The sequence below is a fragment of the Lithobates pipiens genome, unplaced genomic scaffold (genome assembly GCF_037356315.1).
Source record: "Lithobates pipiens isolate NorthernLeopardFrog02 unplaced genomic scaffold, aLitPip1_a1.2 Scaffold_8, whole genome shotgun sequence".
Classification (NCBI taxonomy): Eukaryota; Metazoa; Chordata; class Amphibia; order Anura; family Ranidae; genus Lithobates; species Lithobates pipiens.
Window position 1 is genome coordinate 620,959,903 of NW_027507903.1, and position 19,438 is coordinate 620,979,340.

At 40.1% G+C, this 19,438-nt stretch overlaps 2 protein-coding genes across 2 annotated transcripts; one reads left to right on the top strand and one right to left on the bottom strand.

Moving 5' to 3' along the window:
* Positions 1–8,458: 8,458 nt before the first annotated feature.
* LOC143961459 (olfactory receptor 6B1-like) lies at positions 8,459–17,128 on the top strand. Its single transcript, XM_077470754.1, has 2 exons — positions 8,459–8,911; positions 16,471–17,128. The coding sequence occupies exons 1-2, from the start codon at positions 8,590–8,592 to the stop codon at positions 17,118–17,120; spliced, it is 972 nt and encodes a 323-aa protein (XP_077326880.1). The 5' UTR covers positions 8,459–8,589; the 3' UTR covers positions 17,121–17,128.
* Positions 9,031–15,810, bottom strand: LOC143961458 (uncharacterized). The gene is made up of 2 exons (XM_077470753.1): positions 15,630–15,810; positions 9,031–12,462 (listed from the first exon to the last, which is right to left on the bottom strand). Exon 2 carries the CDS (start codon positions 12,407–12,409, stop codon positions 9,653–9,655), a length of 2,757 nt encoding a protein of 918 aa, XP_077326879.1. The 5' UTR covers positions 12,410–12,462; positions 15,630–15,810; the 3' UTR covers positions 9,031–9,652.
* Positions 17,129–19,438: the final 2,310 nt, after the last annotated feature.

A 19,438-nucleotide genomic window follows, 5' to 3' on the forward strand; every position in this document is an offset into this window, starting at 1 on the left:
AGTCAGCACAGCACAGGGATGGTGTGATCCCCTCACAATAAGCAGGCCCAGGAGAAAATCAGCATAGCACAGGGATGGTGTGATCCCCTCATAATAAGAACCCCCAGGAGGAAGTCAGCACAGCACAGGGATGGTGTGATCCCCTCATAATAAGAACCCCCAGGAGGAAGTCAGCACAGCACAGGGATGGTGTGATCCCCTCATAATAAGCAGGCCCAGGAGAAAATCAGCACAGCACAGGGATGGTGTGATCCCCTCATAATAAGAACCCCCAGGAGGAAGTCAGCACAGCACAGGGATGGTGTGATCCCCTCATAATAAGAACCCTCAGGAGTAAGTCAGCACAGCACAGGGATGGTGTGATCCCCTCATAATAAGAACCCCTAGGAGGAAGTCAGCACAGCACAGGGATGGTGTGATCCCCTCATAATAAGCAGGCCCAGGAGAAAATCAGCACAGCACAGGGATGGTGTGATCCTCTCATAATAAGAACCCCCAGGAGGAAGTCAGCACAGCACAGGGATGGTGTGATCCCCTCATAAGCAGCCCCAGTAGAAATATGACACCGCTCAACCTCTTCAAAGAGGAGGGTAGGGGCATATAGTACGGTGTGCTTTTTTGGGACAAGGAAGTGAGCCAAATGAAGAAAGAAGGTCTGTGTGCTTGATTAAAAAAATTGTTTATAGACATATACAGTGGTGTGAAAAAGTGTTTGCCCCCTTCCTCATTTCCTGTTCCTTTGCATGTTTGTCCCACTTAAGTGTTTCGGAACATCAAACCAATTTAAACAATAGTCAAGGACAACACAAGTAAACACAAAATGCAATTTGTAAATGAAGGTGTTTATTATTAAAGGTGAAAAAAAATCCAAACCATCATGGCCATGTGTGAAAAAGTGATTGCCCCCCTTGTTAAAACATACTATAACTGTGGTTGTCCACACCTGAGTTCAATTTCTCTAGCCACACCCAGGCCTGATTATTGCCACACCTGTTCACAATCAAGGCATCACTTAAATAGGAGCTGCTTGACACAGTAAGGTCCACCAGAAGATCCTTAAAAGCTACACATCATGCCGAGACCCAAAGAAATTCAGGAACAATTGAGAAAGAAAGTAATTGAGATCTATCAGTCTGGAAAGGGTTATAAAGCCATTTCCAAAGCTTTGGGAATCCAGCGAACCACAGTGAGAGCCATTAGCCACAAATGGCGAAGACATGGAACAGTGGTGAACCTTCCCAAAATTACCCCAAGAGCGCAGCGACGACTCATCCAAGAGGTCACAAAAGACCCCACAACAACGTCCAAGGAACTGCAGGCCTCACTTGCCTCAGTTAAGGTCAGTGTTCATGCCTCCACCATCAGGAAAAGACTGGGCAAAAATGGCCTGCATGGCAGAGTTCCAAGGAGAAAACCACTGCTGAGCAAAAAGAACATCAAAGCTCGTCTCAATTTCTCCACAACACATCTTGATGATCCCCAAGACTTTTGGGACAACATTCTGTGGACCGATGAGACAAAAGTGGAACTCTTTGGAAGGTGTGTGTCCAAGTATATCTGGCGTAGAAGGAACACTGCATTTCAAAAAAAGAACATTATACCAACAGTAAAATATGGTGGTGGTAGTGTGATGGTCTGGGGCTGTTTTGCTGCTTCAGGACCTGGAAGACTTGCCGTGATAAAAGGAACTATGAATTCTGCTGTCTACCAAGAGATCCTGAAGGAGAATGTCCGACCATCTGTTCGTGTACTCAAGCTGAAACGAACTTGGGTTCTGCAGCAGGACAATGATCCTAAACACACCAGCAAGTCCACCACCGAATGGCTGAAGAAAAACAAAATGAAGACTTTGGAGTGGCCTAGCCAAAGTCCTGACCTGAATCCTATTGAGATGTTGTGGTATGACCTTAAAAAGGCCGTTCATGCTCGAAAACCCTCTAATGTAACTGAATTAGGACAATTCTGCAAAGATGAGTGGGCCAAAATTCCTCCAGGACGCTGTAAAAGCCTCATTGCACGTTATCGCAAACACTTGGTTGCAGTTGTTGCTGCTAAGGGTGGCCCAACCAGTTATTAGGTTTAGGGGGCAATCACTTTTTCACACAGGGCCATGATGGTTTGGATTTTTTTCACTTTTAATAATAAACACCTTCATTTACAAATTGCATTTTGTGTTTACTTGTGTTGTCCCTGACTATTGTTTAAATTGGTTTGATGTTCCGAAACACTTAAGTGTGACAAACATGCAAAGGAACAGGAAATGAGGAAGGGGGCAAACACTTTTTCACACCACTGTACATGGTCTACTGGTCACATGTGTTGAATTCCTCCGAGATCCATGCCTCATTCATTTTTATAAATGTGAGGTAGTTAACACTGTCGTGAGCTAGGCGAGTACGCTTATCGGTCACGATCCCCCCTGCTGCGCTGAACGTCCTTTCGGACAGGACACTGGATGAGGAGCAAGCCAACAGTTCAATTGCAAATTGGGCAAGCTCTGGCCAGAGTTCAAGCCTGCCCACCCAGTAGTCCAGGGGTTCATCACTCCTCAGAGCGTCCACATCGGCCGTTAACCCAATGTAGTCGGACACCTGATGGTCTAGGCGTTCCCTGATGCTGGATCCGGATGACACCTGTCGATGGGTCGGCTGAAAGAATGACCTCATATCCGAAGTCACCAACACATCTTCAAACCGGCCTCTTCTTGCAGGCGCTGTTGGATTGGTACCCGCAACTCTTTCTCTGGGAGTGGGAATTGCTCCTCTGCCAGCGCACGCAAAAGCAGAATGCAGCATTTCTCGAAGCAAGGCCTGGAAGTGCTGCATTCTGACAGCCCTCTGCGACGGCGGTAACATTTCCGCCATTTTGTGTTTGTACCGGGGATCTAAGTACATTGCCACCCAGTACTGGTCCTTGACCCTTATGCTTTTTATACGGGGGTCCCTATTAAAACACTGGAGCATGAAGGCCCCCATTTGCACTAAAGTGGAAGCGGTGTGGTGGCCTGGCTCCTGCTCATCATCCAGGATAATGTCGTCCTCTTCATTCTCCTCTCCCCATCCACGCACAACAGGGATCCCAGAAAGGTTTAAAGCATGCTCTTCCTGCTCCTCCTCATCCGCCCCGGCACCATCCTCCTCTGACTCCTCTTCAGACTCCTGTTGTTGACTTGTCTCAGATAGAGTAGCCCCCCCGGGAATTCATCCAGCATTGCGACTTTCTCATCTTCCCGCTCCTCCACAGCTTGATCAATGACACGACGCAATGCACGCTCCATAAAGAAGGCATAAGGTACCATGTCACTGATGCCGCCATGGCTGCGACTGACTAGTTTGGTGATCTCCTCAAATGGCCGCAGAAGTCTGCATGCGTCGCGCATGAGCAGCCACTGGCGCGGTGAAAAAAACCCAGCTCCCCAGAACCGTTTCTGCCGCAGAGTTCATACAGGTAGACGTTAACTGCACGTTTCTGCTGGAGCAGCCTATCAAGCATATAGAAGTTTGAGTTCCATCGCGTCGGGCAATCGCAAATAAGACGTCTGACCAGCAGATTGTGTCGCCGCTGAATGTCAGCAAGGCGAGCCATGGCCGTGTAAGATCTTCTGAAATGGGCCGAGATTTTCCTTGCCTGCCGCAAGATGTCCTGGACCCCAGGGTATTTGACAAGGAATCGCTGCACGACCAAGTTTAAGACGTGTGCCATGCATGGCACGTGCGTGATTTTGCCCTGTTTCAATGCGCTAAGCAGATTGGCACCATTGTCACACACCACTTTACCAACTGTCAAATTGAGCGGTGTTAGCCACTGATCTGCCTGTGAACGCAAAGCTGAAAGGAGTGCCGGGCCAGTGTGGCTCTTGGCTTCCAGGCACAACAGACGCAGCACGGCATGGCAACGTCTCCCCTGGCATGTGGAATAGGTTCTGGGGAGCTTGGGCGGTGCAGCGGAAGAGACGCTAGCAGCGGAAAAGGAGGAGTCAGCTGAGGAGGAGAGGGAGGAGGATGGAGTAGGAGGAGGAGGAGAAGAAGAGTCAGGCCTGCATGCAATCCATGGCGGTAAAACCAAATCTTCACGGGTGCCACGGGTTACATGCTTGACGGCCGTCAGAAGGTTCACCCAGTGGGCAGTAAAAGTGATATACCTTCCCTGCCCGTGTTTGCTAGACCACGTCTCTGTGGTCAGATGTATCTTGGCACCGACACTGTGTGCCAGAGATACATTCACTTGCCGCTGAACATGGCCATATAGCTCTGGGATGCCCTTCTCTGAGAAATACTTCCTTCCTGGGACCTTCCATTGTGGTGTTCCAATGGCCACAAATTTGGGAAAGGCCTCCGAGTCCACCAGTTTATATGGCAGTAGTTGGCGGGCTATGAGTTCTGACAAGCCAGCCGTCAATCGTTGGGCAAGAGGGTTATCCGGCGTCATAATTTTTTTATGCTCGCACATTAGGCCCACGGAAGCGTGCCTTTTTGCAGAAAAATGTGAGCTTGGCGTGATGGAAGGTGGAGTGGAGGACAATTGTGAGGAGAGAGGAGAAGGAGAAGTAGAAGACGAGGCTGGACGGTGAGAGCCTGCAGTGTGGCTTTGTGTGTTACGTTGCTCCCACTCGGCTCGGTGATGGCTGCCCATGTGCCTTCTTAAGGCGGTTGTCCCTAGGTGAGTGTTGGGCTTACCGCGACGAATGCGTTGACTGCAAAGATTGCAGATGGCAATGCTATTGTCAGCAGCGGACACGTTAAAAAAAGCCCACACTGCGGAGCCATGTGCCGGTGTCCTGGGAGCACCAGATGTGACCGTACATGGTCGATGACTCGCTCCTGATACATTTGCAGTCTGCTTTGTCCCTCCTGTTCAATGTAAGTTATTCCTGCTTCTCCTCCCTATCTGCTGGTCCATATCTCCCTCTGAACTCCCCTCCTCTTCCTCTCTTGTGACATCACTAGACACGTCATCATCAACGTCACCTTCCCCACCGCTATAAGTAGAGATCTCGGAGTAGGCAGCAACTCCGGGGACCAACCTCCTCCTTGGGCTGATCTGGGTACTGTTGTCAGACTGCTGAGTAGCGGTTGTTGCTACCTCCTCTTCCTGATCCAATACCAAGAGTGGCTGCGCATCAGAAATGTCCTCTTGATATGGATCGGAAAATAATTCCTGTGACTCAAGCGGAAGGTATGTGGTGGTGGTGGTGTTGTTGGTGGTAGTGTCTTTGGGGGTGCACATAGCAGAGATTGAAGAAGAGGGTGCAGATCGAGAGGATGAGGAGGGTGCAGAAGAGTAAGGCTGAGTGAGCCACTCAACCAAGTCTGGTGCGTCCTTTAAACTACCACCCCTGCGGAAGGGCCTGCCTCTTCCTCTGCCTGTCATTTTTTAAATCACCCTGTGACAAAACTCTTAGTCCCTATACCGATGAAGGACTGCTGCAGTATAGGGCAGCGGTCAGCAGTGGTGCACCTCAACCCTATCTATTGTGGACCGATACCGGTCCTTACAGAACAGCAGACTGTACCTCACTCAACCCTATGTGCTGTAGCACCCTACACCAAGTTACCAGTCCTTATAAGGACCTTTGTGGACCAAGTAGGTTGTGTGTGACTGATTAGCAGACTGTACGTCAGTCCCTATACTGCTGAAGGACTGCTGCAGTATAGGGCAGCGGTCAGCAGTGGTACACCTCAACCCTATCTATTGTGGACCGATACCGGTCCTTACAGAACAGCAGACTGTACCTCACTCAACCCTATGTGCTGTAGCACCCTACACCAAGTTACCAGTCCTTATAAGGACCTTTGTGGACCAAGTAGGTTGTGTGTGACTGATTAGCAGACTGTACATCAGTCCCTATACTGCTGAAGGACTGCTGCAGTATAGGGCAGCGGTCAGCAGTGGTGCACCTCAACCCTATCTATTGTGGACCGATACCGGTCCTTACAGAACAGCAGACTGTACCTCACTCAACCCTATGTGCTGTAGCACCCTACACCAAGTTACCAGTCCTTATAAGGACCTTTGTGGACCAAGTAGGTTGTGTGTGACTGATTAGCAGACTGTACATCAGTCCCTATACTGCTGAAGGACTGCTGCAGTATAGGGCAGCGGTCAGCAGTGGTGCACCTCAACCCTATCTATTGTGGACCGATACCGGTCCTTACAGAACAGCAGACTGTACCTCACTCAACCCTATGTACTGTAGCACCCTACACCAAGTTACCAGTCCTTATAAGGACCTTTGTGGACCAAGTAGGTTGTGTGTGACTGATTAGCAGACTGTACGTCAGTCCCTATACTGCTGAAGGACTGCTGAAGTATAGGGCAGCGGTCAGCAGTGGTGCACCTCAACCCTATCTATTGTGGACCGATACCGGTCCTTACAGAACAGCAGACTGTACCTCACTCAACCCTATGTACTGTAGCACCCTACACCAAGTTACCAGTCCTTATAAGGACCTTTGTGGACCAAGTAGGTTGTGTGTGACTGATTAGCAGACTGTACGTCAGTCCCTATACTGCTGAAGGACTGCTGCAGTATAGGGCAGTGGTCAGCAGTGGTGCACCTCAACCCTATCTATTGTGGACCGATACCGGTCCTTACAGAACAGCAGACTGTACCTCACTCAACCCTATGTACTGTAGCACACTGGACCTTACCAGTCCTTATAAGGACCTTTGTGGACCAAGTAGGTTGTGTGTGACTGATTAGCAGACTGTATGTCAGTCCCTATACTGCTGAAGGACTGCTGCAGAATAGGGCAGCGGTCAGCAGTAGTGCACCTCAACCCTATGTATTGTGGACCGATACCAGTCCTTACAGAACGGCAGACTGTACCTCACTCAACCCTATGTACTGTAGCACCCTACACAGACCAAGTTAGCAGTCCTTATAAGGAGCTTTGTGGAACAAGTGAGTTGTGAATGATTAGCAGACTGCAGCAGAAGGGCAGCAGTCAAGTATAATATTCTTTCTATATTTGGAAGAAAGAATATTATACGTGTACAAGCCTATTACCATACCACTGATACCAGTCCTGAAAAGAACCTTTGTGGAACTAATAGTAACAGCTACTGTTTAAACTGACCCTCACTGCCTGACACACTGCTTCCTTCCTGTCCCTATACAAACTGGCAAAACAGAGGAGACTGGAACTATAACTGGTTACTCGAATAGCACTTTTGTGGACCTGATAATAACAGCTAATGATGATGATGATGATGATGACTAATCTGGCTGTCCCTAAAATAGCAGCACACAGCGCTCTGTCCCTTTATCTAAAACTGACAAAAGACACTCAGGCTGCTGCAACAATCAGTAGCACAGCAAACCTATATACACCTAACACCTATACCAGTCCTGAAAAGAACTTTTGTATACCAAATAGCTAGCGTTTTATCTCTCCCTGCTCCAAACAGCAACCTTTCCCTATAGTGACAGAAGAAAGAATGTAAAATGGCCGCCGGATCGGGTGTATTTATAAATTAGGGGGAATATCCAAGTGTCCATGTGCTGTCATGTCTCAATTGGCTGTCCTGTACCCCATGATGGATGTGTCATCAGGTCAAAGTTCCTTTACACAGTAAAAACACGGAAGTCCGCCGGGCGAACGGCGCCAATAGTCCGCCGAACTGGCGGACCGCGAACAGCCGAAATTCGCCGCGAAACGACCGCCGGGCGAACTGTTCGGCCATCCCTAGTATAGACATCATCCCAATGTCGGCACTCACGGGACCAGCCTGGTGTGAGGAGACTGCTGCATATATTAGGGCATTACATGGCCATGTGCTGATTACAGGGCTATCCAGCCAACCTGGCAATTTCCCGCCAATAGAGGGCCCTTAGCTCTTTATCGGCACCGCATCCTTCTGCCATTTTCCATCCCACTTATAGCTGGGGATTGATGAAACTGACAAGAGACGTATCTCCTCACCATCTTCCAAATATGGCTTGCACATTGAGCCACCAGGCCTTGGCCATGGATGTTATCACCCAAGTAAAGGTAAAATTCCAAACACACAGGGCACTAGGGGGAAGACGAAAAAAGGAACGCTGTTTCTGGCTCTGAGACAAAAGTTATAGGAGTGGGGTCCTATAGGGTAGGAGACAAGGTGAGGCTAAACCCATACGTATGCTGCCATGGAGTCCGTCAGGAAACTACCACTTTAATGCATTTAACAAAAAAGTTTGTATTTAGTTTTATAGCAACATCAATATGTTTTATTTGTTTAACATTGAATGTGCCTAAAATATTTTTTTCCTTTTCATTATAATTATTTTTTAATATAATAAAATCATAAATTATTTTTATCACCGTAATAATCTCAGGCAGTCAGTTATTTCCCATGTGGGCTGTTGAAGATTTCAGTGCAGTTAAATTCTTCAAGGGTTTGCATTCCTCAGGGTATACAAGTATAAATAAATCTCATTCAGCATTACAGAACAAACCATTTTTTTAATATAGAAGAGACTGCATGTACATATACAAGTTTCTTCTTCAATATTTTACATTTTTAATAAAAGGAACTAGTAAAAACCTATCACTGATATATGGATATGTCATTATATCCACCTTCTAATTCTTAACCGTGCCAAAAATGTCATTGTTACAAAGCAACTATTCTTTAACTGAGTTTTTTCTCGTTGGGTTTGAGAATCTTAACTCCTTCAGAATCCCACTCTTCCTTCTTCTTCTTATTACGTACATCATGGCTATAAGTGCAAACCTTCTCATCATTGCGCTGATGTCAACCAGTCATCTTCTGAGGTCTCCCATGTATTTCTTCCTTTGCCATTTGTCTCTATGTGATTTTGTACTATGCTCAAGCGTTATCCCAAAAACCTTAAATGTTATAATACACGGGGGAAGCAGTATACCTTTCTTGGCCTGTTTCATTCAATTTTACATTTTTGGATCTTGTCTCTCTGTAATAAAAATATGAAATATTATGAAATAATGATATTTCAAAGTCTTAAGTATATGTTGAAATCAATCAATTCTTGTGAGACGAATTTCCTTAATTGGATCTGAGTCAGCGTAATTCAAAAATGTGTATTTATTTGTACACATTTAAATACAAAAGGATGCTTACAAAAATAGTACAATGTTAATCATTTGTATCTTAAAAATAAGGTTATTTCAAACCTAAAATGGCAGAATAGCCCTTTGTATGCTGACAGCCTGTGTGCAAGACATGTGTCCTTCTGTGTGTAAAATTCAAGAGGCCGTCCTCCTCCCAACTTTACCATTATATTAACAGCTCTAATTTCGCGCCACAAAAGACAACTCCTCCTCTACAGAGGTGGGAGGGCTAAGGATAACACAGCTCCACATTCTAATGACAGGATGTAAGGGGGGAAGGGAATTTCAGATTCTATGCAAACCTTCATTTACACTTAAGAAAAGCTTATATAAAATATACACTATTCCTCAAAATCCTGACAGATTTTAAATATTTACTTCTTCAATTATCGCAAGTCACAACATAGAAATTATTGTCTCAAAGTTCTTTCACACAGTATGAAAAATATTATATTCTGAATAAAGTATAATAAGCCAATTAAAATTTAGATATTAAGAATATAACATTCCCCTCTGAAATATGAATACCAATCATATTTTTCAGATTAAAAATTCATCCATCATCATTCATGTCACATTCAAACAAACTTTGATTCAATAACTCCAAATGTTCTGTCATGCAAAACTGAATTCATACCTTCAAAATGCATTTTCCTCTTTAATTTACTTTGTAACAAATCATCTCCTTTCTTAATATCACTTCTAATTCGATAATATAATTTCTTCATTCTAAACATTAAACATAACTGGAATATAAGGAATAACATGATAATAATAAAAATAATTACAATAGGATGTGATAAAATATTTCCTGCTGCTGAAGTTATCGAAGTTTTTCCCCACATGGATACACTATTACTAAATCTTTTCCACCAATTACTTCCTGAAAATTCTGACCATTGATGCGATATTTCTTGCAAATTACCTTGTTCATGTTTAAACAATACTTCTGCATTCTGCAATTCCTTAGCCAAAGCTATTAATAAACCTTGATCCTTTTGAATTATATTTGCCCATTTTTCCCATGGAAATTCATCTATTTGAGAAATATTATACTGTGTAGGAAGAGCGCTAATATTTTTCATAAACATATTTGTTAAATTTGTTCTCAATCCATTAATACTTATTGCAACAATATCTCCTTCTATACAATACAACCCTTGATTTAGGTTTTCTGTATTTGTACAAGAAGAGAAAAAAGTTTTAACCCTTTCTGTATCTGACATAATTTGAAAACAAACCTTCTTTTTATCTACACGAGTAACTAATTCAGAATTAATTTTATTTTCAATTCTTGCTGAACATAATGTATGATTATGATAACAAGAATGAAATATGCTTTTATCTTGATTAGGTAAACATATAATTTTAGACTGGAATTGTAAACATGATGACAAATCTAATTGTTCTAATTCAGAATTTTCATTGTTAAATACAAAATCTGTATACTGTAATTTATAATATAATAATTGTGTATTACTGACAGGTAATCCCAAAACAGTGATTGTAACCAAAATTTGTTCTTTTCCGGCTATTGGAATCATAGAAGAACTATAACATATGTCCTGCTTGCATCCTATCCATTTATTTACCCATAAATCTGTATGATTTATCGCATATAAATATTCTTTGGGCAAATACTGTAAAATGCCAAGAGGAGTTATTCCACTCTGAAATGCTTGCGCAATTATTTTAAAATTAGTGGAATATTCCGTTTGAATTTCTAAACATGCTCTGGCTATATGAGAATGTTGTTCACTTCTCATCAGATCAAGAGTAATATTTTGAAGATGTAAAATAGATGGACCCATTATATTAGCAGTTTTAATTACCATATTTTCTAAAATCTGATTTAAATGTCTTTGTATTTTAATACCATTACTTCCCACTAAACCAGCGGTTTCTAGATCAGACTTTAAAGTACTAATATCCATACTATTTGTTATACTCCCGATTGTGCCAATCCCTCCTAAAATACCTTCAACAATACCACGCTTATTCCTGTTATAATTTCTATTATTAATTCCAAACCATCTCTCAATACCCAATTCCATATTAACCAGATGTCCTTGACATTGTGGAAACCTTGTAGAAATTTTCCATTCTGAAACATTAAAGTTCCACAAAACAATGACAAACTTTCCCTCTCTCAAAAGAGTTCTGGATTGGAAATGGTTAATCTGAAAAGGGCTTGCAGAGAAACTTTTCTTATTGACACATGGAGTTTTCCTTGGAGACATAACAACAACACTTGCCTTTGCACATTTCACCGGATAATTTTCTATTGATATGCAACATTCATATATACCAGTATCATTCAAAGATACTCTCATTTGTTGATAAACAAATGTATTATTGATCCAATTCACACTACCAAAAATTCCTTTATGAATTATGATAGTTGAACTATAAAGAAAACTACCCAAAAACTCACCATTCCTTTTCCAAGTCAACAATGAATTTTGAGGTAAAGATATTTTTGTATCACATATCAAATGCAAATTATCTTTATCTTCCATAATTTTCAAAGATTGTGGGAAAATATTAATTTCTGGAACAATCTTATCAACTATAAAGATATCGATTTTGACCCTTATTTCAGTAAATTTTCTTATAACTTTAAAATCCCATGTTCTTACAACGTCTCCTTTTTCATCTCCAATGATGTTTAAATATTTTGGATTTAATATCTTTACAAAACTTTGAAAAAGATAATAAAATTGATCAAAGGAATAAAGTATTTTCCCAGATCTTGTCATAATATTAGTAACATCTCCAGACCAAATTGTTGACTCATTACCCTTTAAAAATATAGACCAGAAACTCCTCAACAATATGTTACACTCAAAAGTTCCGGTTTTGTTATTTAGTCTATAAGATCCCTGCATTTTAACAAACTTTGTTTTGGATTCTATTTTAACTTTGATGTCAATATCATTGCTGTGAATGAAATACAATTGTAAACAACAATGATATCCATCACCAATACATAAAAATCCATACAAATCTTCTGCTGTATTAATATCAACATCTCTAAAATTATGATTTTTATCATATGCACTAATATCAATAACTCTATCATTTTTGTCCTTTGTAATGATATCAATGTTCTTATTTTTCAGTTCATCTGCATTGATATCCATGTCTACATCTCTCTTATTTCTGAATAACATATGATCTTTGTTGTGTACTTCTTCATTCCTGTTAGTCTTTATATAACTTGAGCAGTTCTTGATATATCTTATCACAAATAGAATTGTCACTAGGGAAAAGATGCATCCTGTAGTGATGATACACTTTCTCTCTTTAAAACTTTTCATTTGTTGTGCTGACATCTTTTTCTTTTGGAATACGCACTTTCTTCAGGTTCGATTTTTATTTTTAATTCCTGAAAAAATAAAGGCAGCATCATTATCTTGGAATATAAAATTTGTTATACCCACATTTTTCTTTCTGCATACTTGTATCACTGAACTGAGAAAGTATTTGTACCCCTTGAACATCCCAAAATGTCCATAGACTTTCCCAATTACTTTTCCATGTTTCAACTCCTGAAACTCTGTGATGTGTCACCATCTCTGGGTGTGGCCTCACATGTAACAATTCTTTAATCATCTTTTATCTTTTCTGTGTTAGACTTGTGTCAACAATATCTAATTTTATCTTAAATAAACCTTTCTGTTCCTGGTCTACTTAATAGACCACTTATCTTATACAAAAGATAATTTTGGTTTAACAACAAAATAACACAATGTTACAAAAAACAATATCAATTGTAAAATATCAAAAAATAGATTATTCTGAAGATTAAATCCGATATGTGCATGGATTTAATAACAATCCTTCATGATATATATGTGTCTTGTGTGTGCTGGAGAAAAAATCTCCCTGGAATGTATGCCCTCCAGTAATTGACTGTCTCCTCTCTTGTTACAAAATTCTACTCCTAAACACCAACTCCCACCTTTTTTCTTTTTAAGACTAGCTTAAAAGTTCAGCTGGGCTATATTGTTCCACAGAATGAGTATTTTCCCTCCCACCTTTCTAAAACAATGGGTGTCTCATTCTAAATTCCTAAGGGTTGCTATGAATAACCCTTTGTAAAAAATCATTTTAAACATACACAAACCTTTTTACCTTATCAATATATATACAAATTATTTCTTAATCTCTTAATCAAGAAACATTGTAATATAAAAACTTATATTTTTAACTAACAAAGACACTTTTTATCATGAATTAACTTTCTTTTTCAAACTTAGAAATATGAGGAGGAACCATTTTGTATACCTTCTTACTCCACGAGGCAACACAAACTCCATTTTATTTTCTCAACTGAAAATTTTTAGAGAAACCATTTTGTATCTCTTCTTCAACCAATTATGACTCCACGAGGCGATACAAACGCCATTTTACTTTTTCTTTTAAACTCAAAAGGAGAATACTTTGTAGCATCAGAAATTGTGCTTCTTACATCCATTAAAAATAACTGGAACAACATCAACCCAAATATTTCCTTTGTCCAACAACATTTATCAATCCTAGATTTAATTATCCGATACATCCTCACAATAATACCTACAAACTGTGAATGTTATCATACATGAAATCTCTGTTTTTATTCCCTGATATTACACATCCTCTGTCACAACTGAAGTTTGCTGATATATCCCAAACTAGAAAAACATGATTATTCAACCTCTAAACAATAGTTAAAGCATCATCATTAGTGAATCCCACCTGAAGGTGTTGTGATTTATATAAAAACACGAAAATCCTTTTTTGTCATGACACAAACTTATGGTCTAATGACCCAAATAATAACTCTGTGGCACCCTATGAGGATAAAAAAGATTGTGACCTTTTTTCCCTCTGAAATTAAAGGAATCTGTGTGTCCATTTTTTCACAACATTAATAGATACCATTCCAGGTTGAATTACTAACTCTCCATGCAAAAGCTGCTTCCTTTGCCAATGAATTCTGCTGTTCTGTTACCTACAGATAACTCACTATCTTTTTATGTGATGGAATTTTTACAATAACATATGCAAAAGAATTACTCTCTGCAAGGTCAAAAACTACTTCTAATGTCTCTTTCTGCACAAGAGTCTTATTGGATGAATCCACAAAACCTCTACATAGATAACATACAACATATGAATTATCACTCTAAATCATTAGTGAACCTTACTTCTCTTCCTTGTCAATACTCAATGCGGTTTAACTCAACAAATACAAGCTCATCACTTTTCTCTGTCTCTCCTTGTTGTCTATTCATTCAATTGCTAATTGAGTACCATGCTGAAAGGTCTTCAGTTACTGAATACACAACTATTCTTAAAACCATTTTTTCAAGTCCTTTCAATGTTCAGCCAGAACAAAACAAAAATAAAAACTTAATACTCATGACAATGAAACATTGATAAAAAATAATAATCCAATAGATTATCCTTGAAAAATATTAAAATTATATCAAAATCCTCAATAATATTCCAAACGTCAAAACCAAATCTTTTTAAACTCATATCAATCCTTATTCATAGCCATTAAACGTCAACCAGAAAATTCTTACCATATCTGCAGTTAATTTAAGGACTGCTGACTGTTTTCAGAGTGTTATATGCTACATAATTAAACCTTTCCTGTCTTAATGAACTATTTTCAGTTTGTAATCTTTGTCTTTGGGTCTTAGAAGAAAAATGAATTTGCTTATTATGACCTCTATACCTCAGATTACTGTGCCAACGTACAGAATAAACCTCTTGACGCCTGGGCAAAATTTTCGGATAATACAACCTCTTTTGTGTATTATTATTATTCAACTTTTTATAGACTTTCCTCTGAGCATATGGCGATGAAAATCTACATTTCTGCTTACTATCAGTATTATTTAAATCAACTGACTTCCCACTCTCATTTTCTGAGGAAATATTAACATTTGACTCATTACAGGATATGACGTTGACGGCTGCCTTCATCATATGTTCATCATCCTCCATCCTTGAGCACTGAACATGTGCAGGAATCTCAGCTTGTAATAACTGGGTCTTAAACAAATTTAAAATATTTCCATGCACACAGCTTTCCAAAAAACCTATTTGATTTTCATTTTCTTTCAGAGATTGCAATAATGCATCAATTCTATGTTCCAATTCAATTTTTTCAGTCAATAATTGTTCAGTATATTTCTTCTCCTGCTTTGCTGCAATTTCTATTTCATTCTCTAAATTTTCAATATATGTACAAAAAGTCTCACAATTTGAACAACTAGATTCAAAAAGTACATTTTCAGTTACACTTTGACTTTGTTTTCCTGGCATATCAAACACCATATCATTATAACTTTTAACAAGTTTCATTATATTACGTACTTTTTTCTTTGTTTTAACTAATGAGAATCTATCCTTCTCAATGTCAGCATTTGCCTGAAAGCATTGATCATACATTAATTTCCATAAAACAGCATCAGAGACCTGTTTCGATAAACCTTTAAATTCTAATGTACTTTCATCAGCTAAAACAGCTACAAATTCCATAATTACGTTTCTACTCACCAAATAAAAAACCCGTCAGTTTTTTCCTGGAAATTCTCCGGTCTTTCACAATCAATCGATCGATTTTTCTTCTAGGTTCTTTTTCAATCTTTGCGAAGTTTAATCTCTGTTCATCAATTCATTCCCCTCTGATCAAAGGATGAAGTTTGGAAAAAAAAAACTTCCGACTTATGATTGAACTGGCTGGCTCGCCAATTGTAATAAAAATATGAAATATTATGAAATAATGATATTTCAAAGTCTTAAGTATATGTTGAAATCAATCAATTCTTGTGAGACGAATTTCCTTAATTGGATCTGAGTCAGCGTAATTCAAAAATGTGTATTTATTTGTACACATTTAAATACAAAAGGATGCTTACAAAAATAGTACAATGTTAATCATTTGTATCTTAAAAATAAGGTTATTTCAAACCTAAAATGGCAGAATAGCCCTTTGTATGCTGACAGCCTGTGTGCAAGACATGTGTCCTTCTGTGTGTAAAATTCAAGAGGCCGTCCTCCTCCCAACTTTACCATTATATTAACAGCTCTAATTTCGCGCCACAAAAGACAACTCCTCCTCTACAGAGGTGGGAGGGCTAAGGATAACACAGCTCCACATTCTAATGACAGGATGTAAGGGGGGAAGGGAATTTCAGATTCTATGCAAACCTTCATTTACACTTAAGAAAAGCTTATATAAAATATACACTATTCCTCAAAATCCTGACAGATTTTAAATATTTACTTCTTCAATTATCGCAAGTCACAACATAGAAATTATTGTCTCAAAGTTCTTTCACACAGTATGAAAAATATTATATTCTGAATAAAGTATAATAAGCCAATTAAAATTTAGATATTAAGAATATAACACTCTCGACAGAATGCTATCTCCTGACGGCAATGTCCTATGACCGTTATGTGGCCATCTGCCACCCCCTGAGTTATATCTTGATCATGAACTTCAATATTTGCTTTTATCTTGCAGCAAGTTCTTGGCTTGCTGCATTTTTTATTTCCTTAATTTCTCTCTTTATGATCTACAGTTTGAATTTTTGTGGCCCCAACAATATAGATCACTTTTATTGTGACCTTAGTCCTATATTAGAACTTTCCTGTTCAGATACTTTTATGGCTAAAATGGGGGCATCAATTCTTACCACCATTATTGTAATTTTTCCTTTTGTGTTTGTCATTGTGACCTATGTGTACATCTTCACCACTATTCTTGGTATCACCTCCAACATCGGGAAGCAGAAAGCCTTCTCTACTTGTAGCTCTCATCTCTCTGTTGTGTGCGTGTTTTATGGTTCATTAATCAGCATTTATTTTAGTCCTTCCAAAGGAAACTCTCTCAATACAAATAAAGTCATATCTCTTTTATATACGCTGTTTACCCCATTGTTCAATCCAGTTATATACACTTTGAGAAACCAGATAATCAGAAAAACAGTGAATGTATTTTTTAAAAGAATATCACAATTCGATGTTCATTCCTTTTGCTGAATTTTTGCCCATGTGCTTCTAGTTGTATTTGTTATTTTCTTGTACTTTACAGCAAAATAAAGAATGAAAGAAGCTTTTCAGTTCTTGTGCAAGTATATCCCTTATGGTCTAGAGAAGGGGTCTCCAAACTGCGGCCTGAGGCCCAGATGTGGCCCTTTGCTTGCCTTTATCCGGCCCTTGGGGCACTATTCCTCCCACTGATATGAGGCACTATTCCTCCCACTGACAACAACAATGGGGTACTATTTCTTCCACCGATACCAATGATGGGATACTATTCCTTCTACTAATAAGGGCACTACTCCTACTCCTATTGACCACCAACCCTGAGGCCAAATTTATTCTCATGCCAAGCCTTTGACATTTTCTGCCCCTGCTGGCCACAATCTGGCCCTCCTAAAGTCTGAAGGACAATAAACTGGCCCTTTGTTTGAAAAGTTTGGAGACCCCTGGTCTAGAGCATTACTTGAGATGAAGAAAAGATTAATAACAGTACATACATCCATTGTACAAACAGGTAACATCAGCAAAGGGCCCAAGAGGAGTCCTGGTAGAATTGTTTACATATATCCAGGTGCAAAAGTATTGGGACACCTGTCTTTAAACGCACATGAACTTTAATGGCATCCCAGTCTTAGTCTGTAGGGTTCAATATTAAGTTGGCCCACCCTTTGCAGCTACAACAGATTCAACTCTTCTGGGAAGGCGTCCCCAAGGTTTAGGAGTGTGTCTATGGGATTGTTTAACCATTCTTTTAGAAGCACATTTCTGAGGTCAGACGAGAAGGACTGGCCTCGCAATCTCCACTTTAATTCATCCCAATGGTGTTCTATCGAGTTGCGGTCAGCCATTTTCCTCCACCCCAAACTTGCTCATCCATATCTTTATGGACATTGCTTTGTGCACTGGTTGAAATCATTTGGTGGAGGGGGGTTATGGTGTGGGGTTATTTTTAGGAGTTGGGCTTGGTTCCTTAGTTCCAGTGAAGTGAAGGCATCAGCATATCAAAACATTTTGGACAATTTTATGCTCTCAACTTTGTGGGAACAATTTGGGGATGGCCCATTCCTGTTCCAACATGACTGCGCACCAGTGCACAAAGCAAGGTCCATAAACTCATGGATGAGCTTTGGGGTAGACTAGACTTGCCTGCAAAAAGCCCTGACCTCAACCCGGTAGAATACCTTTGGGATGAATTAGAGCGGAGACTGCGAGCCAGGCCTTCTCATCCAACATAAGTGCCTGACCTCACAATGCGCTTCTGGAAGACTAGTCAAACATTCCCATAGACACACTCCTAAACCTTGTGGACAGCTTTCCCAGTAGAGTTGAAGCTATTATAGCTGCAAAGGGTGGGCCAACTCAATATTGAACCCTACAGATTAAGACTGGGATGCCATTAAAGTTCATGTGCGTGTAAAGGCAGGTGTCCCATACTTTAGAATGGGGGAAGGGTTGGGACTTTGCCTGACATTTATGGCACCACGCTTCACTGCATTACTGCATGCTCTGCCTGCCTCGGCTCCTCTACCAGATAATGCCCCCGGCCACCCCCATAGCCCACAGCCGCGCCTCCTGTCATCACCTGACCCGTAAGTATAGGCGTTTGGTTTCTACACATCCCTCTATTTCCCTTCCTTCATTGAATAGGTCAACCTGATTAATTGTTTGGCACACCATCTGTCGTCCTACAGATATCTACCATACATCAGCTCCTGATGAGTGGCAAGATAGCCACCAAACGTGTCAAGATTTAGATGCTACAGTCACATTCAATCATGCAGTTTTAATATACTCTGTAATGTTTTTACCTAATCAATTGTATTAATCTTTGTCATGTGCAATATGTCTATACATGAATTTAATTACTTTGATATATGAGCTGTAGGATTAATGTCCTTGATGTGCAATATTTTAATATATGTATTTACTAGACATGTGCAGAGTAAAATATTTCGTTTCGGAATTTCGTTTTCGTCCGAAAGCTTAATTTATTTAGTTACTCCCGAAATTCGTTTTTATTTATTTCGTTTTTCGTTCAAAAATTGCATTCGTCCGAAAATCCACATGAATTACGGTCGAATCTGTCTTGGAAGGCTTATGGTGTCTGTCGAATGTATAAAGAAGATTCGACGGAGCTAACTATATAGCATACTTTAGAACCCTATTAAAGTCTATGGGACTCCAACGTTCAAAATCTAAAGTGCTAATTTTAAAGGCTAATTTGCAAGTTACTGTCCTAAAAAGTGTTTGGGGACCCGGGTCCTGCCCCAGGGGACATGTATCAATGCAAAAAAAAGTTTTAAAAACGGCCGTTT